This window comes from Oscarella lobularis, chromosome 1 (genome assembly GCF_947507565.1).
Source record: "Oscarella lobularis chromosome 1, ooOscLobu1.1, whole genome shotgun sequence".
Lineage (NCBI taxonomy): Eukaryota > Metazoa > Porifera > Homoscleromorpha > Homosclerophorida > Oscarellidae > Oscarella > Oscarella lobularis.
Window position 1 is genome coordinate 2,846,121 of NC_089175.1, and position 19,454 is coordinate 2,865,574.

The following is a 19,454-nucleotide window of genomic DNA, read 5'->3' on the forward strand; positions in this document are numbered from 1 at the left end:
TTCTTGTTGAGTTCAATGCTGTTGGATAATAAATGTATTATAAATTCTCTAAAAACAAATATCACTAACACGAATTTCTACTTGTTGTTCTACTTCAAATAGTCTAAAAGTTCTCCACAATCAAGGTGCTCCTGTGGAAACCAACGACAAGCCAGCCCATGCAGCTGCCCTCTTTTTACGTTTGCTAAACAATGCAACCCTAAACAAAATCAATAATAATATTATGAAATAAGAGTATATGTACAGATGAAAAGTTTACTGCAAACTACTACAATTATAATCGGGTTTCAGGAAATTTTTTGGACTTGGAAAGAAAAAAATTTATTATTCAAGGCAAGAGTTAGTGACGTCACTAGTCCGTCTCACCTATTTGTCCTTTTATGTTTCGATTGCCTGAAACTGATCCAAACAATAGCGAAGATGATTAAGAATAGAATAGAGCCAGTGCCAAGAGCGGTTAGCAGGTAAAACTTTTTCGAACTTGATTCATCAGAGGAAGCTGATGTAGAGTTTTCGTAGCCAGCGCCAGATTTGTTAGGAAAGATAGTAGCAAATTCAGCAGAAGTTGCCCTCACCACGGTTCACAGCACTGAGGGAAATCGGCGATGCGCTCTGCTTTTGTAGGGTCTGTCCCGCCCACTGCTCTGATTAGACCGCAGCGATGTTCCAGCGCACTGATTGGTTCGCGGTTTGACTATTGATTGCTCAGCAATTTCAAGAAATGATGTAACTAAACGCGCGTGAAGCAATGGTTGTTATCTCAATAACCAGCTCTCTTTCAAACGTACCGTATGCCAATAACGCGCTTGAGGGGGCCCGCGCGCGCAGGGCTAGCTATGCAAGTTCGTTGAAGTCGAAGAGGTGAATCCGGTTGAATCGTTGGCCAACGTTGCGGCACCGATCGCGCGTACGCGCGCCTGCCTCTGAATCCTCGGCCTCCCTCAGCCTCTATCCGCCAGACGACAGAGCAAACCGTACGTTGAAGGCTACAGCTAGACGAGCGATTTGAAGCCGGCGCGATCCGAATCCCTTTAGCCCGTGCCGTAAATGATTTGAAATTGCTTTATGAACGTCGATTTGCCAGATTCGCCCGTGCCTGCGCCAATCGAAAGGATTTGTCGAGGTGAGGCCCCTTTTCGAGGTGCGCGCGCTCGATTTCGACGTAGCTGCCCGACGTACACGTATATACCCTCAAGCGCATCAGCTCAGGGATCCGCAACGGCATTCGCAACCTAGCTATCGTGACAGTACTCAGGTTTGTGAGGAAAGTTCAATACGTTCACCGTGTCTACATACAGTATAGAAAATCAATCGTGTCGCGGTGCGTCCTTAGAAGGTGTCAGCACTAGAGCAGCTTAAATATTTCTCTACAATTAATTCAGATGTTGAATCACTCGCAATCCTTTCACCAAAGGCATTTCGAATGGCTTCAATATTGGTGCTTGAGATGTTGAGACGTTTCATGTCTTTCACTAAATTGTGAACGGCACCAGCAAAGCCATCTTGTTTTTCCTTAATTGTTTCCAAGCTGTTGAGGAGGCCTTCAAGAAGATTTGCAATTTGGTCCGCTTGAATATCAGTCGCATGACAGCAACGAGGCAACGGCTCTTTTCCTTTAATTTTTGCCAAAAGAAAAGCAAGCAGATGGTAGTCTATCAGAGACGATTAGTACAAGTTGCCCTTTCTTGAATGCACTTGCCTTCTTCGAGATGATTCTTCATTTGTTCAACGAGAGATTCCTTACTACATGGTAAGATTGATTATGAGGAGTCTTCAGGTAGAAGTACGTTAGTTGTTACCTTCGTCTGAATTTTCTTTTCAACCATATTACCAATCCAATGAGCGCAAAAGTGACACATACACCCAAAATAACAAAACCAGCCACCCAGTCGTGATTCTTTCCATTTTCTGTACATAACAAGCGTAAATTGTGGTAAGCAAAGGAAGCGACATTGTAGCTACCTGTTTTGTCGTCAAGGCTGTGAATATCAGATGTTGAAGTATACTCGGTTGATTGAGTGCCTGTGTCGTCGTCAGTGGCCCGAGGGCTGTGAATACCAGGCGTTGACGCTCTTATATAGGTATTGGTTGATTGAGTATTTGCAACGGCTGACTCTAGGCACGTTCGAGCATTTCTACCTCGTACTCAAGCAAAGGCGATACTGATACATACCTGAACAAGTTGACGACCACTCAACTCGTCGTTTTTCATCACAACTTTTAACCTGACTTCCGCCGGAGCAGTTTAACAATGGCGTGTTAGTCAGCAGTTGATAGCGACCCATCATCCCTTCATTACTGTGGTTTGAAGAACGGTTTCTGTTACACGCTAACTTGATTCGTTCGTGCCAATCTGCCGCTGCTGACGGGTCAAGGCAAACGAGTCGCGACGTCGTCCCATTAGCCTCGGTCAGCCTCAATAATCCTCTGTCATCGAATTGTAGGGCAGGTGCAAACTGACTGGGATCGGAGCTTGTCCGCACCGTCATCCGCCTCGCTTTGCTTCTGTGGTACTCTCCCACGGCGTGAATTCGAATTGAATAATTTGTACATGGGATTAATTCGGTAATGTTTAATTCCCTGGTCGTGGAGTTTAGGCCGAAGGACCTGGTCACACCGTTGTCATCTGATGCTATTTTCACATGAAAGCCAATATGAGAGTCATAACTTCCGTTGAATCGTTCTGGAAAGAGAATAAAGACGCTGACCCACGTAGGCCCGATATCTTTAATTAGAGAGTCAGGTGTAGGAAGTTTATCTAGAAAACAATGGGCTAGAATGTATCAAAAATAACTTGCTGTCATTTACCGTAGACTTTTAATCTAACCCGGCCTCTTGCAACGGCACCATCAGAAGTGGTAAACCTGACGACGACTTCTCCATTATCCGAAAGGGTTACATTGCGAGATAGAGATGCATTTTTCACTCCTGATACTCTGACCGTCGATATTTTGTAGATTGTTCCACTTGGGAAGTGCTTCCAAAGTACCGTGACTGTTGCATTTACCGTTTCCAAAACTTTAAAAGCGGCTTGTACAGTAATAGCGTCACCGGCAAAGAATTTCTTCTTTTTTGGATATTTCAAAAATCCAATCAAGAAAATTTTGGCTAAAACGCAGGAAAGGAAATTACACAACTAGTCTAAAAGCTCACACCCAAGACTGTATACGCACTTTTATATTTCAGAGACAACTTGGAACTGTTTCTGTCGTCCAGTTGGCAGATGTACTCTCCAAGATCGACCTTTGTTACATTTTTTATCGAGAGATAAACATCATTGCCGTGTAATCGCTGCTGGTGCCTGCCAGAGTCGTCTACTAGAATTTCATTGTTGTTGTGGTACCATTTGACACGGCGAAACGGGGCCGATTGACTACACGTGATGAGCACGTAATGCGTGTTGACGTCAACGCCGTTCAAAGCTGAAGGAGGTTGGGCGATCGATACGCGAACACCCGAAACTAAGGGGATCAGCCCAAGATATAGTACCTTAGGGACAGGGTCAGCATATGGTGTCGAGACTCAACACGCGCCTTACCATTACAGAGAGTCCGAGTTCGTTGAAGCTGCGGCCAGCGACTCGGAGTCGCTCTTTCGATGTTGTTGCGTAGTTAATTTCTCTAAAAAGCCCTTTGTTACTGCTCTACTCAAAGTATTCCATGCATGCAACGCGTTTGGACCAAAAAAGCCAATAAGTCGCAGTGATTTAATTGCGCAACAAGTGCGTATCGCGCCGTGACAAAATTACCTTGTCTCCGTCTTCTGCGTGAATTTCATGGCGATTGAGCTCAGACTTCGGCATAATCCTTTGAGTCGCTATGAGTCTCATGACACTCGTAGTCTTCTTATGGACACTCCTAGTCGTTCTAATGACGCACGTCGTCTGGTGATCACGCGTGCTCATTTTATTGAACACGTACGTCATTTCTATATTTATAACTGAGTTTCAACAGATTGTCCATCCTTCAAGTTGACAGAGCTAAATAAAACAAAGCCCAATTATTTATGACAAAGTATTCCAACGCGTTTAGACCAAAAAAGCCAATAAGTTGTAATTTCGCAGTGATTTGCGCGGCAAGTGCGTATCGCGCCGTGACAAATTTGCCGTCTCCGTCTTCTGCGTGAATTTCATGGCGATTGAAGCTCAGGCTTCGGCAAAATCTTTTGAGTCGGTATGAGCCTTATGACGCTCGTAGTCGTCGTAATGACGCTCGTAGTCGTCGTAATGACGCTCGTAGTCGTCGTAATGACGCTCGTAGTCTCGTGATGACGCGTGCTCATTTAATTGGACACGTACACATACGTCATTTCTATATTTACCATCCTGCTACGCAAAGAATTATAACTGAGTTTCAACAAATTGGCCATCCTTCAAGTTGACGGAGCTAAATAAAGCAAAACCCAATTATTAAGACAAACATACTGTCTTATTAATCTGTCCCACCAGTTGTGATTACAAGTCTTCTCTTTTTTGAATTTTGATCTGAATGTTATCCAGGCAAAAACGCAGAATGCAACGACGGTCACACTCGTGCATATGCTTAGAACAATGAACCAATATCTCCAGTTAGACAAACCAAAATCATTAGCGGAAGATGACGTAGAATTTTCGTAGCCAGAGCCAGACCTGTTGTTAGGAAGAATAGTAGTAAATTCAGCAATAGTCACTGGCATGGTGCTGTTGTTAGCGTCATTGCGGTGCATAGCACTTTCTGTGCTCATGCTTTTATTCCCACCATCTAGCGAGCAGAAAAGCCGCGTTACACGCAATAGGCAAAATTATTTGGTTTGATTACCGGAATTTGCTCTTAAGCCATAATTGTAGATTTTCTTTTCAAGCAGTTGATTCAAAAAAGCCGTTCTCTTAATACTTGGCTTACTAACGCCCAAAGCGTTCTTTCCTTGAACTAAAAGGTCCAAAGCGTATACAGGAACACTCAAATCTAGGAGAACTTTCCACTCGGCTGATCGATTACTAGAGTCAACTTGAAAAGAAATGAGCGGAATTGGCTTGGGATCATCCGCCACTAATCTATGGGAAATGACAAATCCAAGCAGTGCGCTGTTACCGTCGTTTTTAGGAGCTGTCCAGTTTGCGTTCACTAACAAAAACAGCGAATCTCTTAGTAAAACTCTTAGCGAGGATGTTATCGATTGAGGAGCAGATGGAGGTCCTGCAAATAAAAGCCTTTATATATCCTGACTTCTTGATTCAGATTTTACCTCTGACTGTAATTACAGTAGTTTGATTCCGCTCGACGCCAGCGTCTTCAGAATCAAGTAGGCACGTATATTCACCAGAGGCGTCATAGGTGACGCTAATAAATAGTAGCTTTTCTCCGAAATCAGTTCCAAGTCTTTCACTAGGCAACGGAGTGATTTTTTGACCGTTTTTTGTCCACGTTGTGGTCAAATTTGATCCAGCTATAAAATAGCAAGCAAGGGAGTCATTTGATCCAACCAACATCGTTTTATAAGACGTTCCATCTGGAAAATCTAAATATTTCTATTAGTTTTTGCTTTGAAAAGAAGCCGCGTGCAAGAGGACCTTGGACTCTAAGAGTTGCCCTGTTTGACGTTACTTGGCCATAGTCATTTGCAGCAATGCACGAATAGCTTCCCGTGTCGTTCATGCCAACACGCTCAACTAACAGGTTCACGCCGTTCTTCACGTGGCGACTGCTGCGGCTCGTGTCTAATACTTTCCCGTTATGCTGCCAGATAACGTGAGGACGCGGAGAACCGTCAACTTCACACGATAAGTGAGCATTGTAACCCTCTAGTACAGCGATATTTTCCGGTCCTCTCATCACAGCAGGAGGATCTAATCATTATATATGCAGTGTAATTCAGAGGTGGAAGTGTTACTTACAGTAAACCACCAGGTCGGGATATTTTCTGACGTCAAATTGACTGTTGAAAACTCGACACTCGTAGGTTCCCTCGTCGTTCCTTGATACGTTTAGGATATCAAGATATTCGCCATTAGGTCCATGAATTTTGTATTTTTGATTATTAGATGAAATTGGTTGGTTCTTGAATGACCAAAAGCAGCTAAAGAAGTCTTTGCCTATGCAGGATAAAGTCGTCGATTTGCCTTCAAGTATTTTCCTGCCTTCAGCCTGTACAGTAGGTGGCACTAAATGCATCTGCATTTCTTTTAAGTGTTCTCATAAATTTCAGTTGTAGCTTACCGATCACGAAAAGATCAGCTGATTTTACTATAGTTTGACCGAGCACAGAAACGTGGCAGTAATACCTTCCTTCGTCAGACTTGGTGGCTCCGTGGATAGAGAGCTCGGATTTATCGACATAAAGAAAGGAAATATGACCGCCAGCTACGAGAGTTCGATTTTTTCCCAGTAAGTCAAAAGCTGGGTCAAACGTCCATTTTCGTATTACACGAGACGCTCCGGTAACGTCGCAGCTAATTGCTGGGGAGTCTCCCATCCGTACGTGATTCGTTCCCTGTACGCTAACAGCGACGTCAACGCAGTTGCCTGAAAAGCAAAAGTCAAAACCACCTGCGCGGTCCCTCTCCCCCAATTTTGCACTCTTATTGGTCCCTTTGTTAACTCAATTAGTCCGCCCACATTCATCACATGCGGTTGAGCAAAACAAGTGAGAAATATGGACAAAATTTACCTCGAAGTGCAAACAGCTGCAGCAATAAATATTGCCAACCGCCATAGACTAGCACGGGTAGCAAGCGGCATGAAGAAGTAGAGCTCATTCTCGTTCTCTTTTGTCACTGTCCACCGGTACGTGGGTAAAGAGAGTGGCTCTCGATCCTAATGAGCCTTCGTGCCGAAAAGGAATTCAGCACTTTTGCCCTTCTCTTGTTGCAGCTCCCGCCGGCGGCGCGAGGGAGAGTACTGAATGCTTTATTTTATGCAGCTTGCGCGTGATCCTCTTGCAACGTAGACTTTCCCGATTCGTTGTTGCACACTCCTACGCGCTTATCTACGACGACAGCACGAGAGGCTCTGGGACGCGTCCTCCTCTCTGCGTGCGCTGAGGTTTGATTAGTCGGAAAGACTGACTGATTGAGAAAATTTACATCTGTCAGTCTGAATTAAGTCATTACTGTACGCTCGATCGGGGGACTCTTTCGGTGACTCTGGAATAATTAGCCTCGTCGAAACGTGTGTGTGTGAATGCGCAGGTGCCACATGCAGCATATGACGCGGGATTTGTGCCATGCACAAATCGTTCTCGTATTCGTGCCTAGACCATCAAATGGATCCATGCCTAGACGTACCGTAGGCTGTTGTAGTGCTGCTAGGAAAGAAACCCGACTCCCTCGGAAAACCGCGCCGTCCACGGGATGCATATTGATCCTCCAACCTGCATATGCGCATCTAAATCAGAGTCAATACCGCCCGCAGTCAGAGGCGAGGCCCTATAGCTTCGAGTTCTCCGCTGCCGGGGTCATACAAGCACGAATACTATCCGTACGTGATACAAGTGCCAACATTGACATTTTGGGTAGAATTCGTTGAAAAAATCTACAACACCAGTACAGTGATTGTACGATCGAGCACAACAAAGAAAAACACAACAAGCTGCAAACAGATACTATACGAACAGCCTAGCTTCTATTTAATTAATTCAATTCATCCTTTAATTCAAATCTTTTCGCGATTACGTATGTGCCGCTGCTCGGATAAAGATCAAAAGCAACATACGCATTATCAGAAGGGGAATGACCATCGACAACATCAATGCTTAGAAGATTTTCGCAACTAAGCTCAACAGTAAAAGAATGTTGATTCGTAAATTTCCCCACTGCCCCAAATTGAATACGTGTAATTGCAACTTGGAATTCTATGCCTGGAGTTCCTTCGTCTCCGCTGACTTCGTGTATAAAAAATTATACTTAGCTATCACATGCGTAGAAATGAATGCGGGGGTGATTACTTTTTACGTGTGCGGGATCGCTGTCTACAAGTTCCACGACCCCCCCCCCCCCCCGTTTCCGAATGAACACTCTTCGTGGTCTTCTGGAATTAGGGAGCAACGGCCGGTAATTGCTATCGCATAAGAAAAAGAATCCCGTTTTTTTACAACGATTTCCCACTCTCCTCCTTGGCACCGAGGAAAAGTCACTGCAAAAACAGAAAGCATGAAATTGGGAAATACACCCTTTCCCTGCTTTCACTATAGCTGTGTTTCAATTGCTAACCTTCGTCTTTTCGAAGACTAAAAGCGATAGCGTTTTGAGATGCCTCGCAATCGATTCCCTCGTTGATAATGGCTGTATTTGCAGCTGCGTTCATAAATTCGACAGCTGCAAATTGTAAGCAAGTCTCTGTGGTAGTAGAAAAGTCGTAGCAACCGGAAAAGAGAATCATGGTTCTGAGAAGACAGCTGCGCAATTGTTTGGTCCTAGGATCTTTACCTAAATTCAGCTCGAGCGGAGATTGCACGGAAAGACTACTATAATCCTGTAAAGTGATCGTATTAATATCTGGTAGACTCACGAACACTATATGTACTCTTTTCGGAATTTTCTCACCTCACTGACGATGGACGACTCCCCGTAACGTTGCAGTTATTCGAGGTGATGTTTCTATGCATTGCATAACAGCCTGAGGTTTGGGCCATTAGCCTAATTCGCTGTGGACGTTACGTTTCTGTTAGAGACTGGATTACTGCCAACGTTTGGAGACCCAAAGGACACGTAAGATCATTCCTAGATAAAGCGAGGAAAGCTTGGTCTACTACATGCAAAATATCAGCCAGCCTCACGTACAGGGAAAATTCGGGGTACAGGCTTTCCCCACTCTCTTTCCACGCATTTCTCTCAACGCAATAGCTCTCTTGATCAACGTCAATTTCCCTGCCAGTGCATCAAAAACAGTGCATGGCTCAATCGCTCAGCGGAGATCGTTTGAACGAACCAGATATTCGAGTCGCTTGTGCTGATCGGGCGAAAGACACAGAAAAAATGAAGGTCGCCACAAGGGGTGCAACTGACTCTCTCCAAAACGAGGGAAGACAAAAAGAAAGCGAGGATTTGTATGGAGTTCATGACTGGCTGACGGTTCAGTTAACAATGCTGGAGCAGGTGGTGAGTCATACTCGTTGCTCTCAATTAACAGGCCCTGTGAAGCCACAGGATCAATAGGCGTGCCACCTCCTGACTGCTTATTTAGTATTGAAACAGGTGCCAAAGGCGAACACTCAACAGCGGTAAGCCTGCGAACTTAATTCAAACGAACGTCAGAACACCAACGAGTTTCGTCAGTCTAAATCAAATCTGATTTTCAAACGTCTGCCTTTTCCTTCGTTTCAGCTGCTCTTTTGATTTCGCATCCAATTGCGGCAGCTAAAGGCGGAGGAACGGCATTCCCCACCTAGAACAAGAACTAGTTGAGAAAACAAGGCGAATTAACCTTGCGCGAGTCCACCTGACGGTGCTGGTCCATTATGTTGCCATAGAAGTGATAGGAGTCGGGAAATCCTTGAGATCGAGCGCACTCGCGAACACTCACGACGCGATTTTGATTGGGATGCAGAACGCGACCCTAAAAAATCCAAATTAATATTTACTATCCCATTCCGACCCACGCTCATTCAAAATGGAAAGCAGAGGGAAATCATGCATAATTTAGAAAAAATTGACGCACCATCGCACGAAATCCCACCGCTCCCCTCTCACCTGTTTTCCCATCGGTTCCGGATTGGTTATGGTCGTGCTGAAGTAGCCATCCCACTCGAGCCGTCCGTACAGGCCGGCCCAGTGATTGTGACGATTGGCGGTGTGCGGCAGGCACCAGGGAATAAGCGTATTGCTCTGCTTCTCCGACGCCGCTTCGCACGGCTTGCCGGACGCGCACGTGCAGACGCCACGAAAAGCGCCCGTTCCCGACGCACCATTTTTGACGTCATCGTGCCTGTATTCACTGCAAAAAATACGCGTAAAGGTCGGGCGTCTCGATCCTCAGCCACTTACAGTTTCTTGATAACACTTCCATCGGAAAGTCGAATTTCCTCATTGGGAAGATCTCGCCAGTCGGCGCCAGGATGAGTGGGAATACGACGCATTCTAGCTTCAACTAATAGACTCATTTCCTTGCAGACGTGATCCAACAAGACAGTACTATCACCGCGGATCTAGAAAAAAAGGCAATAACCTCACACTCGATGCTCCGGAGAGCCGTTTTTCAATACCTTTCTTTGGAAGTGCGACTCGGCTTCGCCGCGATACGATATCTCTCGCTTCGACGCTCCGTTTTGAATGCGCGGCAAATCCCACATGGTGTCGCGCACCGTGATCGTTCGATAGGGACGCGAAGAGACCCAACGGATATTGGAGTCGTACTGGAAAAAACGGGCGATGGCTCGTACGTAACGTGCGAAAACGCGACGCGACGCCGACTTACTCGTCTTTCGTCTATTTGTATGGAAAGCTGGCATGCTTTCGGACTAAATACGTGCGTAGGTTCGGGAAACGAGGGAAGCTTTTCGCCCGGTGCGGCAGCAAGGAGGATTGCCCTTTAAGGAAACAGATGACCGTAAGTGAAAAGCAATATTATTATTTATTATTCGTCGCGCCCAACGCGCATATAGATACATAGTAATCTTACCTGCGTCGCGTCTGAGCGACGCCGTAGGATCCAGCTTGGAGAATGGCGACTGTGCACTGAAAAATTGAACAAATTCGCGAGCGTACGGTACGCCGCGTGCGCCCGCGCGCTTACCTGATAGCCCATTCGAAGCAGGCAACAGAGCGTAAGCTTTAGAACCATACCGCGTTTGAAACAAACAATATTTCGCACGTTCTCCAGAACGAAAAATCGAGGACGATAATAATCGCAACAACTAAGAAGCGACACTACCAACGAGTTCTACGAGAAAAAGAAAAGAAAACCGTAAGTTTGGGGGGTCCCCACGGGCCGTCACGTCCGCTTCCCGAGTCCCGATCTCACCTTAAAACGAGAATACGAACCGAAATTGAATCGATTCATGCCGCTAAAGCCTTGACACGGCGGTCCGCCGCAGAGCAATTCGACGTCGCCCTTCTGGGGCAACGTCTGTCCTCGCTCGTTCGTCTCCTTTCCGTCCATTACCATGCGCAGAAAATCGTTGCAGTCCTCCTGAAAGACCGTCGCGCCGGCGTGATTTCGACGAAACGACTGGACGGCCGGTTCGTCGAGTTCGACGGCCCATAAAGAGTCGGCGAGACCGCTTTGACGAAAGCCGAGCGAGAGACCGCCGCAGCCGGCGAAGAGATCGAGCGAGCGTAGCGGACGGAAAGGAGAATCGGACGGCGGCGGCGGCGGCGGTGGCGGCGGCGGAGCGACGGGCTCCGAAGCGGAGGCACTCGCCGTTCCGAGTAAGGCCTTTCCCTTTCCTTTCTTACGTGAAATCGCTTGCTGGGGCGGCGGTCCGAACGACTTCGCCGTTTCGTCGTAGCTCTGCAGACGCAAAGAAGCGACAGAGGGGGGGATCGTTTCGTTTATATAGCAAATTATCGTCGTCGTTTTTATTCTCACGTCGACGAAGTAAAACGAGTCCGGTTTCCAGTCGACGTCGCCGAGCTTCTTCGGGTCTCGATAGGCGACGCTGCACTTGCCTTGGATGAGAGAAGCGGACACCGTCACCTCTGAAAACATTTATATAAGAAGGGGGAGAGGTATGCAGTACTGTATATGATACTCCACCTTCGCTTGAAGCGTGAAGGTGATTCCAGTCTGCGTTGTAGGATGCTTCTACGCCGAGATGAGTGTCTTCGCGTCTATCCAGGAAAGAAACAGTTATATTTTTATTGAATAGGTTCAATTTTCTTTCTCTTGCCTGTAGAATTTTGTCACCCTAACGAATATGTTCGTCTTTGCTTTTTCATCGTCTCCATCGTCATCAGAGTCGCTCTCCTCTTCCTCTTCTTCTTCTTCCTCCTCCTCCTCCTCCTCCTCTTTGTCTTTTTTCTCTTGTTTTCCTACTTTGGTAAAGATTTCCTTGATGCGTCCTGCAAAACAAGAGTCAAGCAAGACATCCAAATATTGACAGTTATTTCTACCAATTCGAAATGGGTCCGGCACTTCTGAAGCACTTCCCTTGACGTAGCTCGACGTCTTTCGATACATTTCAGGATACAAATCTTCGTCATACTAAAAGACAGCGATCAAATCAAACAAAAAAAATGCAGCAGTCTCCTTACGTCGTCGGGACGGGTGTGCACAGCCCTCTTAGAAATCTCCGGCTTAGCTCTACAGCCCAGTCAATCAGTAGATACTCCTTTTCTAAAAAAATTGCCTACCTAAACTTGAAGGCTTTAGGAAGCAAATAAGCGCAATCGTCGGCTCGAAAAGTCTCCCCAAATAGATGCAGACATTTGTATAGAATTCGTTTCTCGTCCACTCTGACCTGCTCTTCGACGCGAGGCGTTTCATACTAAGATAGAGAGATGGACGACCTCTCAAAAGTCGACTCAATGAGAAGAAAAACTTCTTACCTCTTTCGTACGCGTCCTTCGATCGCAGCCCGGGCAACACTTCGGTTCCTTCGTCACGTCGGTTTCCTCGCATCTAAGATATTCCTCAGGAACGTCTTCGAAACGAGCCGTCTTCGGATCATACCTAAAACGACGTCATAATCCACCAAAAACCAAAAAAGTCTAGTTCTCGCTTTCCAACCATTTCTGATAGAAAAAGACCGAGCCGTCCTCTTCGTCGACATTCATCTGCTCGACGTCTTCGCCGCCGAGCATCGACCAATTCTCCGGCGGCTTTCGATACGTCACTTCGACTTTGGACACGATGCACGACAGAGGATTATCGGTGCACTCGTCGGAGACGAAGAGCTCGCACGAATCCGACGTACGACCGAGAATCGTCTCCGTTCCTCGACTATAGGAGAAAATGCATAAATTCCCAAAGAGGTTATATAGGCTACTACTGTACTTGAGCCAGTTGCAGTGAAAGCGCTTCTGGCCGCGTCGATCTTGCCACATGTATCGTATCTGCGCGACGTAGAGCGGAGTGCGAGGATTCTTGCTGCCAGACGGAATTGTGACGTAGTCCCTTATGAAAATCTACAGAGGCAAATACCGGAATATTCTCGTCTATCTTTGAGACTTGGTCTCTCACCTCCTGTGTGCCAACCGTTGCAGATCGATAGTACGCGATTCCTCGCAGCGTCGCCAAGGGCTCGCCCCAAGACACTGCACTCTATAGAACGACGTCTCTCTTGAGCTTTTGATTCTTATCTCCTCTGTACCCTTTTCTTGCCACCTGCCTTGACCTCTTTCTTTGCAGGCGTTCTGGCTACTTTTGCAGATGCGCGCTTTTTCTCTTCCTCCTCTTCCTCCTCCTCTTCTTCCTCCCCTTGACCTTCCATTGTCCCAGCAACAGTCATAAAAGGACATCTATGGGGAGAGGGTGCACTTAGAAGAAACAGAAACAGAAACAGCGAATGAGAGACTCATACCGACGTTGAATGCACGCTCGCTTCGCCTTGCTCGTGCCTCCGAATTTGATTTTATCACGACAGGCGGCACACTTGCCGCAGTCAGGTTGCTGGCAAGCCTAAGGACACAAGAGATACACGCATACTATTTCTCATAATGATAATTAATTCTCTCGAACCTCGCACACACCGCAACGATGACGTCTTGGCGTCACCTCAGACGCTTTTTCGTCGATTTGCCCTTTGAAGAAAACGTCGAACACGCTCGAGACCATGGGAGTCGTGGTCGCCTAAAAAGAAATTAAAATAAACAGACAGAGCTGTCATCGTTTCTTACCTTCGATTGCTTTGGTCGTTTTCTCGGCATATGCTCGTCGCTTCTTTTCTTGATTCTCCTATTTAGAATTGCATTATCATCTATAGCAGTTCTGCTATCTTTTTCTCTTTGGTACCTTTTGCTCAACTTTGCGCTTGAAAGTCGAACGAGATGCTTCATGCAGGGCGTCGAGAGTAGAAAATTCTCGTCAGGATCGGCGACGGCGTCGTAGCTCTCGACTTGATCGACGAGAAAGAGAGCGTTTGCCTGCAGCATTTCCTCGTTGAAACTCGCACAGGAGAGACTCTCCGGCGGCGAAGTCGTCTGAGGACGAGAGCAGAAGACTGGTATAGTTCTCAGAAGCGAAAACAGCCTATTTATCCCACTTGAATTATATTCAGCAAGTCTTCGTAGCTGGCATCCAAGTGATCCGTCAAATACTCGATAACAATCTTCAGACACAATTAGGAAAACTTTTTCAAAAAGGGGATAGATAATTAACCTTGTTAAGATACATTTTGACCACAAGATTCTCCATTATAGGCGAATATTGATCCGAAGGATTCATCAAATAATATTCAGCATAGGCTAAAAGAGAAATACATTTAATTATAGATTTATTTATTTGCACACCTGTCGTGATGCCGAGAAGTCCTCTCTCGCCGCCGTCAAAGCCGGCAATCCACCAGGAATTGATCGGTCCCATCGCTTTGGCCGGCACGCCACCTTCCGGACACGGATTGTCGTCGTAAATCGGCTTGACGACGCCGCTAATAAATAGTTCGACGTTCTTCTCGATTAATCCCACATCTAAGTGACACAAGTGAAGGTACTTGTCGTAAATGCTAAAGAGAAATTTAGAAAATTCGTCTCTCTCAAAAAAATGAAGTTATAACCTAAAGTCAGTAATCTTATTCTGAGGCACTTCGTCGACGCCAATTCCCTCTTCGTCGCCCGTATACAAACTCAGTCGCTCGTCAGACAAGAGAGCCATTTCCTCAAGCTAAAAGAAAACATCCTCAATTAATTATTGAAAAAATCAATAATGATTAATAATCTCGACCGCATCTTCGGCATCTCCCGAATACAAAACGACATCGTCCAATCGTTGCTTGCACGCACGACACTTGGAAGCCTTGTTATTAATCAAATAGACTTCTTTAGTACAGCTATCGTAGTCCTTATTGCATTACCGTCGGTCTTTCCTAAATAGTACAACCTATTAGTATCAGATAACCACCTCCCGGAGCCCTAATGCTCTTCTTACCGTGCTCTTTGTCTCCGAGGGTTGACGTTTCGGCTTCGATTCGACGTCGCCTTCGGGGCCTGCGCGAGAACACAGAAAAAAATCGTCGCTCCTCGCGTCCTCGCGCCGCGCCGCGATGACACCTCGCTTCCGTTTTGAGCCGGTTGTTGGCCTTGCGGCCCCGGCGGACGGATCTTCTGCTTCCTCTCTACTTCCTTCCAATTTCTGTTCGGCGGAATCAGCGGGCGATGTGCGGCTGTAAAAGAAATACGGGTGTTATAGGACGGCACCAACACCTAGACACCCGGGCTATTTACTCAGCCTCAGACGCCTCCATTTTCTAAACTACGCTCTATCTGCGAATCGATCCCTCTCGCAGCCCCGGATGGTCGCCCGCATTCTTTCTACATTTTCGTTCTAAAACTTAAAGCTAGTGTGACTGCTCCGCTTTGCATGGCAACCGGAGCCTAATGCATTTGAATCTAATTCTGCTGGTCTACTGTAGCTGTACATTTAGCTCTCGGCGTTGTTCACACACGAGATCCCGTATCTATGCAAAGAACGTGGGGGATCGCGTTCAGTGCCTATGGATCGAACGAACGACTTCCACAGAGCGCTTCGAAGTGCGCGAACGACCGAGAAGACCGACGACGCGCCTTCGAACCGACGAAAGCGCGGCGAATTCGCCGAAAACGCGAACGACATCGTAAGGCGCGTCTCTAAATCGTCTACCGTTGAAGCATTATCGTCGTCTTGGCAGCGAAATCGTATCGCGCAACTCCGCTCCTTCCTCCTAACGCACGAGAACGACTACGCGAACCGATTCGGGCACGCACGTCTATAAATCGCGAAAGAGCGCGCACGCCGAAAGAGATCCGCTCCCTTATAGACACGGCGAAAATTCCGTATTCGGCTCGACGATGACCGATTCCGAGAGGGACGAAATCGACAGGGAAGCGCAGGAGTACGTGTCCGTCTGCTCGACGTTGATCAATCGACTGAAACCGGGTACGTTCTGCAAAGGAATTTTTTTCGGGGAACTCACATATGCCATACAATGAAGCCTTTATAAAATTGTATTATGAATAGCTCGAGGGCCCTCTGACTACTGAACGAAGTCACTTTGGCTTCTTGTACCTATAGACGTTAGTGCTGTTGGTGAACAGCAGAAGAAACATAGGCGAGGTGTCGTCTCTGTTCTCAATCGCTACCTGAAAGGTCAGTCGTCTCTATTGTTACACAATCGACTCCTTCTTTGATTCGGTTTCTTCTAGACGTATGCTCTATCTATAGTCGTCAGAAGGCTGTTCGCGTGAAGAGGATCATCGACAAGAGAAGACTGTGTGTGCGGGATCTTTGATTTGGATTCATTTTTTAACCTTTTGGGTTTCTTAGGACTCGCCTCAAGGCGGATCCGTTGCCTACGACAAAGGAGCATCCTGTTCCATCGTCCACTGGAACGGATTTCGATACTGGTTTGACGCAAGAGGAAAGGGAAACGGTGTGAGACATCGACGATGGGCCGTTCATTTCCTCGATTGAGTTTCCGTTTTTTGCTTTAGTTTCAGCAGGAAAATGCTCAACTGCTGGAGGAGTTGACGACGAGCGTGGACGAAGTCCGGTGAGAGATGTTCGTTGACTTCACACAAGGAAAAGGAAGCAGCAATTGTGTCCCTCCTCCTCCCCTCCCCCTCTTATGCAGACAGTTGGAGAGTAAAGTCGTGGAAATAGGCAAACTACAGGAGTTTTTCACAGAGAAAGTTCTGCATCAGGTACGTCTCGAGATAACATGGACGTTCGTATTGATTCTTTCTCCGTTTCCCAGGCATCCGATATGGAGCACATTCATGACATTGCCGTCAAGTCGACGGAGAACGTGAAGGGGGGCAACGAGGAAATTAGAGAAGTGCGTCCGGCGAATCTCCTCGTTTGCATTCTTCTGAATTGTCGTGGGGTTTCTCTCTAGGCGATGAAGAGCAATGCCAGCTTCCGCGTCTGGATTCTCTTCTTTCTTCTCGTACTTTCGTTAACCTTGCTATTCTTAGACTGGTACAGCTGAAATTGAATTGTCATCTTTCTAGTGATTCGGCCTAATCAGACCTATCGATGGACATGCCGTGACGCGCAGACTAAACAAGCGGAGTCCAAGAAATCCAGCAATAATCAAATGTGCATACCTTTACATGGCCCCAAGTGAAACGAGCCTATCTGGTATATTAGTTCTGCTGATTTTTGTTTTGCAGGAGACCGTTCATTCGCACTTTTCTTCCATGAAAAGATCCTTTACGAGAGGAAGTTCTCTTCGCCATCTCGTGGGTGAACAATAGAATGATCTGAAACCTCGACTGACAAGATGTCTTCCTGAAAGATCCACATTCCTGAGGTCTAGGTCACTTCTGCCACGTCTGTAGAAATAGGGGTTCCTTTCTTCCTTCTTCCTTTCTCCGACTTCCTATACAAACGTTGTAGTAGTCAGACTTCGCTGGCTTGTGATAGAAGCACTTCCTGCAGAACGAAGCCCTCACAGAGAGATGGGAGCTATGCCTTTTGCAGTCTAATTCATTTATTCTCACCAGCTTGGCTCCTGGCTTGCGTGGCTAAGGAGGAGAGAAATGCTTTGCATCACTCCTTCATATTTAGCACTAATGCGCACGAGGACTTGATTCTGATCAATGTATGATGTCATGGGTTTTAGCTAATGGTGCCAGTGTACCGTTGGAAATCATTTATTGCTCACGGTCTGTATTCCCACAATTGTTTCCTCTCTATGCATATTAGTCAGCGAGATCAATGGCATTGTATTGGATTTCTATTGTCCCGCTCTGCACTGGATTGTAGAATCTTTCATTCTCTGTCAGCAAGTCTCGGTGTGTCAAAGTGGCGCCTTCTTGTGGCCTCGTTTTGTAAGTCACCAGGAGCTTTCTCGAATCTTGCGCCGTCAATCGAATCGTTCCTTTGCAAACTGAACTATTTTGCTCGTCGTAGCAAACTGTGTAGGTGAATACCACCGCTGAGTCGCGATGCCAGTCAGAAGAGGCAGCATAAACGGCGAGACAGTAATCTTTTCGCCTCCGAACTGGCTCTCTTTCGAAATGCAGCTTGCAACATGTTCCTTTCCAAAACGGCTTTGTTTTCACCACTTCTTCAAGCGGAATACTCTTTATCACCAAATGATAACTCCATTGAAATTCGTGTGCAAAGAACAATTTTGTCTTTTGAAGTTCGGCCCTCAGTGCCTCGATGTCGTCCTTTGCGTGTTGAAGGCTGGCTTTCATCATAACGTTTTCGGCACGAAGTGCGTCCGTTTCTTTCTCGTGCTGATTACTAAGCTTCTTTGCGTTTTGAAGGCTGGCTTTCATCATTTTGTTTTCGGCGCGAAATGCGTCTATTTCTTTCCTGTGCTGATCTCTAAGCTTCCCTACGATTTCTTCTGTGTGATCGTCTTGACTTTTCTTTAAAAGCAAACGCAAGTGATTGCTCGTCATTTTCTCTACGTGGTCGGGCATTTTTCCTCGTGGGCACTGCCAGAAATAAAAATCAAGTAGATTATACGAATGGATCGTGCATGCGCCTTTACACTAAAATGGCAGCCAACTTCACTATATTCGCAGATTATCACAACACCAGGACAGGCTTCTGAAAGGTGTCGATGTTCCTGAGCATGGGAAGTAATCATGATGGCTTTCGCTTAGTGTAGGATTTTTACCTCACGTCGCTTATATGCTGACTCGCAAAGAGAGCAAGCGACAAGAGAATTGGGACAGTCACGTCTTTTGTGTTCCTGAAAAAAGCAATCTCGTCGAAAGGAGTATTTTTCTAAATTTCCCTAAACCTGAAGATCGTGAAATAGCATTTCTTTCAAACAGTTTTTGCAAGTGGCCTTTCTATTAGCGCAAGCGTCTTTCTGATGCTGCGCCAATTCAGAGCGCTTCAGTACTTGATTGCAACCGTTTGGACATTGAAGAAAAACGTAGCCACAGGTTCTCATATGATCCTGCGTGCATATAAAGAAAAAAGAAAAACAGCCTCACTCAATACAGTTTTCTACTATCTTTTGGCACCTCAAGATGGTGAAGTTCAACTATCTGCTTACACCCCATCTCGTGCTGTTCACACCGAACGTGTAGCTGCATTATTTGCCTCCTGGTTCGTTTGTCTAGCATAACCTACAACTCAGTTCGATAAAGCAGCACCCGCGGCCTGGGTAGGTAAATCAAACTTCATCGTCTTTGAGCTTTCTTCGGTCAATTGGACACTCAGCGCTGTCAAATTGCCTATAATTTCCGGCGAACAAGTTATGCATTCAGCGTACCTTGGACGTTTTTGGAAGCATTTCTGGCAGAACAAGTGACCGCATGCGGTCAGAACGGGATCTCTTGCTACCCCGAGGCATATGGGACACCTAAGATTGTCTTCAGGAACTTGAACAAAGATCGAGTCGTTGTATCCCTCGTCTGCCATATTGCTCTCAAAGAGCCG

The 19,454-nt window shown here is 46.4% G+C and overlaps 5 protein-coding genes across 10 annotated transcripts; 1 reads left to right on the forward strand and 4 right to left on the reverse strand.

The window, feature by feature from the left end:
• Nucleotides 1-1,251: 1,251 nt before the first annotated feature.
• LOC136190191 (uncharacterized) lies at nt 1,252-4,200 on the reverse strand. Of its 3 annotated transcripts, XM_065978299.1 has the most exons (11): nt 4,034-4,199; nt 3,921-3,979; nt 3,749-3,866; nt 3,539-3,620; nt 3,174-3,489; nt 2,809-3,108; nt 2,174-2,758; nt 1,963-2,115; nt 1,800-1,908; nt 1,700-1,743; nt 1,252-1,652 (listed from the first exon to the last, which is right to left on the reverse strand). In XM_065978299.1, exons 3-11 carry the CDS (start codon nt 3,775-3,777, stop codon nt 1,330-1,332), a joined length of 1,941 nt encoding a protein of 646 aa, XP_065834371.1. In that variant the 5' UTR covers nt 3,778-3,866; nt 3,921-3,979; nt 4,034-4,199; the 3' UTR covers nt 1,252-1,329. The 3 variants fall into 3 exon arrangements, with proteins under 3 accessions (XP_065834371.1, XP_065834379.1, XP_065834364.1); XM_065978307.1 differs by having other exon boundaries at nt 3,545-3,620; nt 3,749-4,200; XM_065978292.1 differs by having other exon boundaries at nt 3,749-4,199.
• An 87-nt stretch (nt 4,201-4,287) lies between these two features.
• On the reverse strand, nt 4,288-6,825 carry LOC136197907 (neogenin-like). Its single transcript, XM_065987781.1, has 8 exons — nt 6,646-6,825; nt 6,195-6,500; nt 5,873-6,139; nt 5,549-5,824; nt 5,224-5,496; nt 4,797-5,174; nt 4,445-4,739; nt 4,288-4,385 (listed from the first exon to the last, which is right to left on the reverse strand). Exons 1-8 carry the CDS (start codon nt 6,731-6,733, stop codon nt 4,340-4,342), a joined length of 1,929 nt encoding a protein of 642 aa, XP_065843853.1. The 5' UTR covers nt 6,734-6,825; the 3' UTR covers nt 4,288-4,339.
• Nucleotides 6,826-9,118: 2,293 nt separating this feature from the next.
• Nucleotides 9,119-15,977, reverse strand: LOC136197886 (DNA (cytosine-5)-methyltransferase 1-like). 2 transcript variants are annotated; one of them, XM_065987752.1, is made up of 33 exons: nt 15,708-15,977; nt 15,119-15,231; nt 14,997-15,055; nt 14,923-14,934; nt 14,793-14,864; nt 14,626-14,732; nt 14,363-14,574; nt 14,232-14,317; nt 14,116-14,181; nt 13,866-14,053; nt 13,751-13,808; nt 13,593-13,703; nt 13,435-13,532; nt 13,225-13,372; nt 13,095-13,175; nt 12,909-13,039; nt 12,642-12,854; nt 12,461-12,584; nt 12,266-12,399; nt 12,167-12,215; nt 12,026-12,116; nt 11,803-11,974; nt 11,670-11,743; nt 11,502-11,611; nt 10,935-11,423; nt 10,707-10,853; nt 10,593-10,648; nt 10,389-10,500; nt 10,177-10,326; nt 9,959-10,119; nt 9,665-9,908; nt 9,414-9,530; nt 9,119-9,359 (listed from the first exon to the last, which is right to left on the reverse strand). In XM_065987752.1, the coding sequence occupies exons 1-33, from the start codon at nt 15,716-15,718 to the stop codon at nt 9,270-9,272; spliced, it is 4,086 nt and encodes a 1,361-aa protein (XP_065843824.1). In that variant the 5' UTR covers nt 15,719-15,977; the 3' UTR covers nt 9,119-9,269. The 2 variants fall into 2 exon arrangements, with proteins under 2 accessions (XP_065843824.1, XP_065843815.1); XM_065987743.1 differs by having other exon boundaries at nt 15,293-15,977.
• Nucleotides 15,398-17,760, forward strand: LOC136197994 (syntaxin-18-like). 2 transcript variants are annotated; one of them, XR_010672654.1, is made up of 11 exons: nt 15,398-15,803; nt 15,865-15,983; nt 16,119-16,193; nt 16,250-16,316; nt 16,371-16,476; nt 16,538-16,596; nt 16,678-16,747; nt 16,801-16,881; nt 16,942-16,992; nt 17,057-17,168; nt 17,219-17,760. XR_010672654.1 is itself a non-coding variant. In XM_065987900.1 (9 exons), exons 1-9 carry the CDS (start codon nt 15,562-15,564, stop codon nt 17,032-17,034), a joined length of 912 nt encoding a protein of 303 aa, XP_065843972.1. In that variant the 5' UTR covers nt 15,398-15,561; the 3' UTR covers nt 17,035-17,059. The 2 variants fall into 2 exon arrangements, 1 of the variants encoding a protein (XP_065843972.1); XM_065987900.1 differs by lacking the exon at nt 17,219-17,760 and having other exon boundaries at nt 16,942-17,059.
• LOC136197945 (TNF receptor-associated factor 6-like) lies at nt 15,997-19,453 on the reverse strand. Of its 2 annotated transcripts, XM_065987846.1 has the most exons (9): nt 19,288-19,453; nt 19,195-19,237; nt 19,037-19,141; nt 18,808-18,969; nt 18,682-18,756; nt 18,553-18,630; nt 17,316-18,496; nt 17,153-17,256; nt 15,997-17,104 (listed from the first exon to the last, which is right to left on the reverse strand). In XM_065987846.1, exons 1-7 carry the CDS (start codon nt 19,434-19,436, stop codon nt 17,750-17,752), a joined length of 1,359 nt encoding a protein of 452 aa, XP_065843918.1. In that variant the 5' UTR covers nt 19,437-19,453; the 3' UTR covers nt 15,997-17,104; nt 17,153-17,256; nt 17,316-17,749. The 2 variants fall into 2 exon arrangements, with proteins under 2 accessions (XP_065843918.1, XP_065843910.1); XM_065987838.1 differs by having other exon boundaries at nt 17,153-18,496.
• Between the last annotated feature and the right edge of the window lies 1 nt (nt 19,454).